General features: G+C 47.9%; 1 protein-coding gene across 1 annotated transcript; it reads left to right on the top strand.

The window, feature by feature from the left end:
• Nucleotides 1-1,978, top strand: Cort (cortistatin). Its single transcript, XM_051172193.1, has 2 exons — nucleotides 1-666; nucleotides 1,734-1,978. Exons 1-2 carry the CDS (start codon nucleotides 544-546, stop codon nucleotides 1,932-1,934), a joined length of 324 nt encoding a protein of 107 aa, XP_051028150.1. The 5' UTR covers nucleotides 1-543; the 3' UTR covers nucleotides 1,935-1,978.
• Nucleotides 1,979-10,536: the final 8,558 nt, after the last annotated feature.

Genomic DNA, 10,536 nt, shown 5'->3' with positions numbered 1-10,536 from the left:
GGTCCCTGATCTTCACTGAACCTAGCTTCCTTTGCTCATAGCAGATTCAGACATACTTTGGTTTTGGTGCTGGGGGCGGAACCCGGAGCCTCACACATGACAAGCACGTGCCGTGCTGAGCTGCACCCCAGCCCCTCAGTCTTGCTTTCATGTGGGTAAGAGCCCACATTTTAAGCTCTTTATCCAAGCCTCATTTCATATTCTGTGAAATCACTTGGCTTTGTTCTGATGGCTTCCTGCTTGCTGCGGGCACAATTATAAGGAAGCAGAGCTTCCTCCGAGCCAGTGTGCACGTGTTCTAAAATAAGAGCACATCCACTGTAGACACAGGAAAAGTCCCGAGTCTTCAATTAAGGGGCTAAATCCAACCCCACAAATGTTTCTGTGAGAGCTGATTGCCCCGGCTTGTGCGTCACTGCACGAGTGTGGAGAGGTGTGCAAGATTTTAGTGGACGTGTGCAGACTCCAAAGCATCTGGCACTGTAGCTTAAAATACGAAAGGGACCCTCCTCCACAAACCAGACTTCAGGGCCACCAAAGAGGATGGGTGGCCGCAGTGGCAGAGGCAAGTGGCCATCAGCGTTCGCTCTGCTGTTACTGCTGCTCTGGGGAACTGCAGCCACTGCCCTTCCCCTGGAGAGTGGGCCCAATGGCCAGGCCAGTGTGGTGAGTACAGCCCCACTTGCACAGGCTGGGCTGCTGTTTGTTTGTCTCTTGGCGTTTGGATCACCCTGTGAGTTGCCCTGCATTTGCATGATGGTGTGTGTGTGTGTGTGTGTGTGTGTGTATGTGTATGTGTGTGTGTGTGTGTGTGTGAGAGAGAGACCCCAGGATACTGCAGTGTCCCATTCAGATCTCCGTTTGCCCTTGTTTGTGGACAATCTCTCTGCTACTGTCTGCTCTGGCTGGACTCGGAGGCAGCAATTGCTCCTGGCTGTCACAGTACACTTCTGGACCGGCTCCTACCAGTATTGGTCATGCAGGCTGCCTTAATTTATATACACAGCTATGCTCTTTCTTGCTCAAATTAATTCCTATCATCTGATTCTCTGTGGTATAAATTTATAATTTCATCAAATGATTTACTTTCTTTTTTTTTCATTTTGAAAAAGTTCCAAGAAAGAGTACATAAAGTTGACCATTAAAAATGGATTTTTCTCTGAGATTACCAGATGAGTTTCAGAAGGGCCGTTTATCATCAGAACGCTCCTAGAAGCTTCCCAAGGAGTTTGAAAGACCAGACGTTAGCATCTGAGTCCATTCTGATTTCTGAAAATCCAGGAGGATGTCTGAAGTCGGAAACAAGCTAAACCAGCCTGTCTCTGCTCGGGGTTCTCGGCTGTCAGTTACCTTGACAGACTTTCTAGTCACATAGCTAAGGACCTCGGCAAAGAGTATAAGATGGAATAACAATTCATTTATTTTGAGGCTAGGTCTCACTGTGTAGTCTAGGCTAGCCTCAGACTCAAATTAATCCACCTGCCTTTGCCTGAGGTGAAGGCCTGTGCTATCATGGCTGGCAAAGTCAGCAATTTTTGCCGTTGTCATCATGGTTGCTTTGACGTGTCTGTTTTCCCTTGCAGAGCAGTCACTCTAGACTTGTTCTGACTTAGCCTTTGTGGGGGACTGTGGGCTATTAGGAACAGTTTGCTTTCTGTGAGGGAGGGGCGAGCATCTCATTCTAATTCCAATAGTTGCTTTTCTCTCCCCTGTCATCTACTCTAAAAACACAGCAGGACGATGCAGAGGGAGGCCTCCTGACTCTGCTTGCCTGGTGGCGTGAGTGGGCATCCCAAGCCAGCTCCAGCGCCCTCATCGGAGGGGATGCCCCTGAGGTGTCTAAGCGGCCAGAAAGCCCGCCCCTCCAGCAGCCCCCACGCCGGGATAAAAAGCCTTGTAAGAACTTCTTCTGGAAAACCTTCTCCTGCAAGTAACCCACCCTGCAAAATGCAGCCATGGCCTCAATAAAAAGTGTGAACCAGCATGGAGTGGTTTTTTTGTTTTGTTTTCGAGACAGGGTCTCTGCGAGCCCTGGCTATCCTGGACTCGCTTTGTAGACCAGGCTGGCTTCAAACTCACAACACTCCACCTGCCTCTGCCTCCCGAGTGCTGGGATTGAAGGCATGCACCACCACCGCCTGGCTCGCATGGAATATTCTTTTTTGTTTGTTTGTTTGTTTGTTTGTTTGTTTTTTGAGACAGGGTTTCTCTGTTAGCCTTGGACATCCTGGACTCACTTTGTAGACCAGGCTGGCCTCGAACTCACAACGATCCACCTGCCTCTGCCTCCCGAGTGCTGGGATTAAAGGCATGCGCCACCACGCCCGGCTCGCATGGAGTATTCTTAAGTCAGCTTTTCTTCCCATGCCATGTGAAAATCACTACATTTCAGTAACAGCCACTACCAGCAACAGGTCAGCTAAGGAACTGGAAATTCAAAGAGAACCCTCCAAATAAAAATGTTGGTGTTTCTTTCTAGAGTGGACTCAGCAGAACCACTGGTCTTCCTTGTCCTTCCTGGTTGCGAGAGGTGTGGACCTTGTCTATAAATTGAAAACACCTAGTTCGAGGCCAGCCTGGTTCACAAAACAAGTCCAGGACAGCCAAGGTTACATAGAGAAACCTTGTCACAAGAAACAAAAACAGCCGGGCGTGGTGGCACACACCTTTAATCCCAGCACTCGGGAGGCAGAGGCAGGCGGATCGCTGTGAGTTCGAGGCCAGCCTGGTCTACAAAGTGAGTCCAGGATGGCCAAGGCTACACAGAGAAACCCTGTCTCCAAAAACCAAAAAAAAAAAAAGAAAAAGAAAGAAACAAAAACAACAGCTAAAGACTCTGTGTGCGCATGGGCACTCAATATAATATATACATACTTTTTGAGACAAGGTCCATATAAACTCAGGCTGGCCTCAAACATCCTATATAGTCAAGAATGACTTTGAAATGATCCCCCTGCCTCTACCTCTCACGTGCTGGGATTATGCCCAGCTCAAGGCTGCTTAGTTAAGAGTTCAAAATAGAACCGGTCAGTTTAGCTTTTGGAGACAGGGTCTTAAGTGTAACCCAGTTGGTCTTGAACTCACAACCTATCTCCATCTCTTGAGTGCTGGGATTACAGCCCTGCACCACTACATGCAGCTGTATTCCAATCTATGCATTGTCCAATTAAAAAAAAATCTCTCTGGATGTAGGCCCCCTACACATATGTACCTGGTGGGTGGCTTGGTCTTCATGTGGGTTCCCTGGCAAGTGGCACAGGGGCAATCTCTGACATGGACTGTTGCCTGCTTGTGGGTCACTTTCCTCTAGCTGGGCTGCCTTGTCTGGCCTCAGTGGAAGAGGATGCTCTTAGTCTTGATGCAACTTGATATGTTGGGATGGGATGGTACAGTGGTGGAGCTCCTCCCCCCTTTTTTATTTATTAGGTATACAATGTTTTTTCCTTCATGCCAAAAGAAGGCACCAGATCTCATAATAGATGGTTGTGAGCCACCATGTGGTTTCCAGGAATTGAACTCAGGACCTCTGGAAGAGCAGAGGCCATCTGAGCCATCTCCCCAGCCGCAGGGCCCCCCTTTCCTAAGGAGAAAGGAAGGCAGAAGAGGGTGGGGTTGGGAGAAGGAGGAGGGCTGCGGTTGGAATGTAAAGGGAATACATTTTTTTCTTTTAAGTGAAAATGACAAATCTCTTCAGGCCTGAGGTCTGCAGAGTGCTTGCCTGGCAGCCACAAGGCCCTGGATTTGATCTCAGCACTGTGAACTTCACGAGCAAGTTAGTAACGCTATGCTCTACAAGCGCAGTGAGTATGCCTCATCTTTTAGCTAAAGCTAATTTTAAAACTAATGCTTTGCTATTAAGCCGACACCATGCAGACATGCTTATAAAAGTTTCAAATTCGTCATACAGCAGTTTTAATTAGTAATATTAATTTGTTACAATTATTTTTCCTGGTTGTAGCTTCAGTCGTATTCATAAGGACAGCTAACAAAAGCATCACACTGGGAGGTGCTGTTCCCAGCCAGCCCGTAGCCCGCTCCACTTGCTTTTGGAGATCAGGAGTCACTGGTTAGCCTTGGCTGGCCTGCAACTTGGTATGCTGACCAGGCTGGCCTCCAATTCACATTGATGTACTTTTCTCGTATCTCTGCCTCTTGTATATTGGGTCTGGGGGTGTGAGCAACCATGCCTGGCTTACCCTGACTTCTAAGACAGGTTCCCCCAAAACCCAGTATCTAGACTTTGTCCAGAGAAATACTTTACACACAATTGTCACATTAGATGTAAAATGCTGAGCCCTTAGCTGAACAGGATTTTGGTCTTGTCCAAATAAGCTGGGGGCAAATCACTGTTTCCAAATTTAACCCATTTTAATTCTCCTCCATAGCACTGAAATCCTTCCTGGTTATACACACTTAACTGTTGAGCCACAGACATTAAGCGAAAGACCAAATGTGAAGGTTCTATATGCCAAACTTTGTCACAAGAAGGGCATGGCAGGAGACCCTGTTCCTAATGTCCCGGAAAGCTCTGAGCTTCGCATAAAGTGGAGGACTCCCTTTGTGTGCAAGGCTTCCTCTTCTCTACCTGGGGACTGTCATGTAGTCCTTAGGGAGATTACAGGTCCAGCTCCCTTCTCCTGGAATGCCTCTCCATGTAAAGGAGGCATCCCGGCATCTCGGTACCTTAGCCCTTCAGCCAAGGACATTTACCCACCCTGGGTAGCCTTACCCCTTCCCCAAAGTTCTCCCCCTTCCTCATTGACCCAGAATAAAATGTATCTGCCTCCCTGAAGTTGATCCCCCGAAGGTCATTTCTGTCTGTGCTCATGGGCCACAGAATCCCCAGTTCCTGACTTGTGCTCCCTTGTTCCTGAGGATGAGTGGCCAACGATTCCAGGAACAAGGAAGAGCCACAAGGTGTGATGGCTTAGGACTGTCATCAGCCCTCAGGAGCTGTGAGGTCAGGAACATCTTGGGCTGCGTAGTTCAGAGTGAACTACTTCTTACACCCCCTCCTCCTCCTCCTCCTTTAAGATTTATTTATGTACACATTGCTCAGCCGGGCATGGTGGCACATGCCTTTAAGCCCAGAACTCAGGAGGCAGAGGCAGGCGGATCGCTGTGAGTTCGAGGCCAGCCTGGTCTACAAAGTGAGTCCAGGACAGCCAAGGGTAACACAGAGAGACCCTGTCTTGAAAAACCAAAAACAAACAAACATGGCTCTATCTGCATGTACACCTGCAGGTGAGGAGAGGGCATCAGATCTCATTAAAGATGGTTGTGAGCCACCATGTGGCTGCTGGGAATTGAACTCAGGACCTCTGGAAGAGCAGTCAGTGCTCTTAACCTCTGAGCCATCTCTCCAGCCTGCCCCCTTTCCTCTTCAAAAGGCTCTAGCAATTGCTTTGAGGGCCACTGCAGTGGGTGGATCACTCAGTGTGTGGAAAGAGCCTGGGACTTCACTCCCTAGATGCTGAACTCAAAGCTTACAGCTCTACATCTAGAATTCCTTAAGTTTCTGTGAGTCAGGTCTAAAACATGGAAGGGCCCAAGGCTTGCTGGAGATGCCCATGTGCTTCCTCTCCTCTGGACACTGGGGAGAACCGACTCCAAGCATGACTGCTGACTTAGCTCTGTGGTCCCCAGAGCTGAGTGAACTCATAATTACCAGCTGAACACAGCAACATGACAGAAGAGACAACAGCATTGCATGTCCCTGTACAGCAGCCCAGGAGGGCAATACTGCAGTCAGTGTACTGGAGGAAGACATCTGACAGAAAGGCCACACAGTCCAGACAGTGGCCTTTGAAATTTGGGGCAGGGTTTGAGACAGGGTTTCTCTGTGTAGCTTTGGCTGTCCTGGATTCACTTTGTAGACCAGGCTGGCTTTGAACTCACAGTGATCCACCAGCTTCTGCCGCCTGAGTGCTGGGATTACAGGCATGCGCCACCGTGCCTAGCTTGACTTTTTTTTTTTTCCTAGAAGAAAGGTGTGCTAGTGTTTTAGTTTCACTTGGAATCTTCTCTGCACTGTCCTTAATATTGTGAACTTTACCTCAGCTATGTCTTACTGGGGTACAATAAAGCTAAAGATCCTTGTAGTAGGGTCTTTTTCCTCCCAGCCCCAACCTCCCAGAATCATGACTCATGAGCCCCAAAATATATTTACAAATACCTAGGCCATATAGTTAGGCTCTTCTCTGACTAGCTCATAACTTAAAATAACCATTTATACTAATCTCCATTCAGCCAAGTGACTGACTACCTCTGCTCAGGTACCACGTGTCTATCCTTCTCACAGCTTCCTGGATGAATCTCCCATGTCTGCCTCTATCCCAGAATCCTTTCTGCCTGCTGGATGTCCCATAGGTTTTTTTAATTGACAGGTAATGCACCCATACAACACACAAACTATTCTCTCTACAGATCTGCCGGGCAGTCCATTAAGTCCAGGCTACCCTAGCTCAAGAGACTTTATGTCAGTTGGCATCAGCTACCTGTTAGACTGGATTGATATGCTCATGATTAATAAGAAAGGAATAAGCAGGTAAATTACATGCATTTGTGAGGACCTGAGTTTGGATACCTGGCACCCATGTCGGGGTCTACAAAGAGAGTTCCAAGACAGCCAGGACTGTTAAACAGAGAAACCCTGTCTCCAAGAAACCAAACCAAACCAAAACAAAAGATAAAAAGTACCTTTCTAAGCCGGGTGTGGTGGTGCTCGCCTTTAATCCCAGTACTCTGGGAGGCAGAGATAGATGGATCTCTGTGCATTCGAGGCCAGCCTGGTCTACAAAGTGAGTTCAGGACAGCCAGGGTTACACAGAGAAACACTGTCTCTAAAAACAAAACATGTAAAAAAAAATAAAAATAAAAATATACCATAAGTGCTGAGTAGACCTTTAATCCCAGCACTCAGGAGGCAGAGGCAGGCAGATCACTGTGAGTTCGAGGCCAGCCTGGTCTACAAAGTGAGTCTAGAACAGCCAAGGCTACACAGGGAAACCCTGTCTCAAAAAGAAAAAACAAACAAACAAACAAACAAACAAAAACACCATAAGATTTAGCAAAAAGTGTATAGAATTCTATAAATAAAATATAATAGAAAGATTCTGAAGACACACGATGCATAGCTACTAGGAATTATTGAACAACTAAACAATCTAATAAGGACTCACCAATAACACTTGTAGCAAATTTAGTATGTATATTTAAAAGATGACCATTAGTCCATTCTCTCTGGAAAATGAAAAATCCATTCATTTTTTTTCTCCTGCTTTTACCCAGAAATTAAAGGTTGCTAAGTGGTAATTAGCAGAGCTCCTGTCAAAGCCAAGTGCCTAATGGGGACCGACATTTTGACTGGTGGGGAAAGAATGGAGTAAGGTTAATGGAGAGTTCATTAGTTCCCACTGGGCTTTGGCATTCTTCTTCCTACCAGGACAGGCAGGCCTCGCTCACCCTGCCCAGTTCTGGGCACCATGGCAGTGTGGAGGTGAATGGCACAGCGGGGGGGGGGGGGAAGCTCCAGCTTCACAACGGCTCTCACCCCATCTGTGGGGCAGAGCTTCCCTTACAGTGCCGACAGCACTCCTCCTGCCTCACACCCCCTGACCCCGGGATGCTGAAGGGACCGTTCAGTCTCCCGAGCTGGGGTATACACTTGCTCCCATTGCACCTCATGTAACCTCTTCAACCTTGTAGCTTTAATACCTAGTGCACTGGCCTGATGAGATAGCCCAGCCAGCCAAGGTGCTAAGTGAGCAAGCCTGGTGCCCTCAGCTCAATCCTGGAACTCACATGTGCACCCTGGTACCCACAACGCCTGCATTCACACCCCATCCCATCCCACAAACATAACATTTTTAAAAGATGGGAGAGGGGCTGGGTGGCGATGGTGGCGCACGCCTTCAATCCCAGCACTTGGGAGGCAGAGGCAGGTGGATCTCTGTGAGTTTGAGGCCAGCCTGGTCTACAGAGCAAGTTCTAGGACAGCCAGGGCTGTAGTACAGAGAAATCTTGTCTCGAAAAACCAAAAAGATGGGAAAGGGCCAGAAGAGATGTCTCAGCAGTTAAAAGCACCACGGTTTAACACCCAGTACCCACATGATAGCAGAAAATCATCCTTAACTCCAGGGAATCTAATACTCTCTTCTGATCTCTGTGGGTACTAGGCACACATGTGGTACACAGCCATACATGCAACCAAACATGCATACACATTAAGTAAATCTAAACATTTTTAACACATCTTTAAAAATGTACAAGAGGGCTGGCGAGATGGCTCAGTGGTTAAGAGCACTGGCTGCTCTTCCAGAGGATCCAGGTTCAATTCCCAGCACCGACATGGCAGCTCACAACTTTCTGTAACTCCAGTTCCAGGAGATCTGACACCCTCACACCAATGCACATGAAATATAAGAATTTAAAAAGTGTACAGGTCACAGAATTAGTCCATGTCCTATAGTACCACTTTCCCTTTGGGGATGATTTTGCCCAGGCTGCCTCAAATGATGCTCCTGCCTCAGCCTCTCCAGGAGGGAGATAACAGGCACATGGTCACATAGCGCCTGGCTTCTTGCGAGACTTGACCATGCTGAGAATCCTTATGGGAGGAAATCTGTTCGGTGTCCAGCAAGATGGCTAGGTGGGGACAGGTGCTTACCTAGAAGCATGCAGAACTGAATTCAGTCTTCAGGGCCCACATGGTGGAAGGAAAGAAAATCAACTCCCACAAATGGCCCTTTGACCTCCACATTACCGCTGTGGAACAAGTATGTGTGCTTGCTGCACAGAGAATAAATAAATATAACCCCAAAGCAAACACCTATTCAAAATTATTTTAGCTTGAAACCTAATTCTATTAAAATTTTTTCTTATTTTTTTGAAACAAGGTCTCACGCTATAACCTTGGCTGGCCTGTAGTTTACTATGCAGACAAGGCTAGCCTCATAGTCACAGAGATCCACCTGCCTCTGCCTCCCAAGTGCTGGGATTATTTTAAAAGTTAACTATCTGTAGGTTTAATACATACTGGATTTCTACCAGGCACATTTCGCATGTGACCCAGGCATAGGTGTCATTCCGTTCAGAACTCCATCATTTGGGAAAAGCTCACTGCCAGGACAATGCTGCTGTATGTCTGAGCTGCCAGCCCGCTTCTGTCAGTCAAGATCACCTGATGCTAATGCAAGCACCTGCTGGCTTATACGCACTGTTTTATTGGAAAGCACTTCCCTTTGTATGTGTGTACTATTACCCTCGGAAGGGTTTAGTGTTTCTGGACAAAGAACAGTAGGTGGGTGATCAGCGATGGCTTTTATTTGAGGACTGAGAAGCACCACAAGATGTGGGAGGGGACGGTTGGGGCTGACTTTGGAACCGATGCTGTAAGGCATTACAAGATGTAAAAGCTGCTGACAGTCCTGACTGCGCTGTAGGTGAGGCAACAACTCTTTTTATCTGTTTCCTGTACCCCCAAGGCTTAATGCTACATTTCTTTGCTTAACTGGCCAATGTGAGGCTGGGGAGCGGCTCATCAGGGAGAGTACATGTTCAGCATCTATGAGGCCTGAGTTCAGTCCCCAGCACCCAACACACAGACACAGACACACAGACACAGACACACACACACGCACGCACACACACGCACCCATGTGTGTGTGCTCACGGACAAATGAAACACTGGGCACTCATCTTTTCACAGCACTGTTTCCTTCCCAGCATGCATAAGAATCAAATGACCCACAAGGAGGCGTTGTTTCCCTGAAAGCGGACAGCGCTGTAGGCTGCAGGAGTCTGAGCAGAAACAGCAGAGAAAAGCAGAAGCTCTGCTGGCCTAGAGACCAGGAGCTGCAGGGCATGGCAATCACTCGATGGCCCTTTCCACCCACTGCTGGCAAGACATATTAGAAAGTGACTCAGAGTTTCACAGTGGTAACAGCTTCACAACACTGAGACAGACTTTAGAAAGGGGGAAGCGGACTCCACGTCCCTGGGGTCTACAAATTCAATGTGTGCCTTTAGACAAACAGCAAGCACATTGTTACCTTGCGAGCCTAACCTGCTGCTCTGTTAGGCGTCTTTTCTCTGCCAATACCTGTATCTAAAACTCTACTGTTCAAGTTGTAGAATAAGGGCACTGAGTCTGAAGTTTGACAATTTTTCACTGCCCCGGACAAGCACTTTCACTTGGAACCTAAGGCCCACTACGTGCCAAGCACACTGTGGGGCTGCAGAGATGGCTCGGTGCTGGAAGAGCACTGGGTGCACTTCCAGAGCACCCAGAGTCGATTCCCAGCACCCGCATGGTGCCCACAGCTGTCTGTAACCCCAGTTCCGGGGGACCCGACATCCTCTTCTGGCTTTCATGGACTTGAGGTACACAGACATACATACAGGCGAAACACGCGTACACACAGAAAACAAAAACGGCAATCTAAGTACATTAGCAGGAGGTAGAAGCCACCTGTGCTCAGAGCATCCTGGAAGGCAGGAGGTAGAGTAGACCGCAGGCAGGGATTCGATGAAGGT

This window comes from Acomys russatus, chromosome 29 (assembly GCF_903995435.1).
Source record: "Acomys russatus chromosome 29, mAcoRus1.1, whole genome shotgun sequence".
NCBI lineage: Eukaryota > Metazoa > Chordata > Mammalia > Rodentia > Muridae > Acomys > Acomys russatus.
The sequence above is the reverse complement of the archived record's forward strand: the minus strand, read 5'-3'. Positions and strand labels throughout refer to the sequence as shown.

Excerpts from the sequence above, each read along its gene's own strand:
- Cort (XM_051172193.1), top strand. The coding sequence starts at position 544 with ATGGGTGGCCGCAGTGGCAGAGGCAAGTGGCCATCAGCGTTCGCTCTG. Across the intron at positions 667-1,733 it reads CCAATGGCCAGGCCAGTGTG|CAGGACGATGCAGAGGGAGG; the intron begins GTGAGTACAGCC and ends CTAAAAACACAG.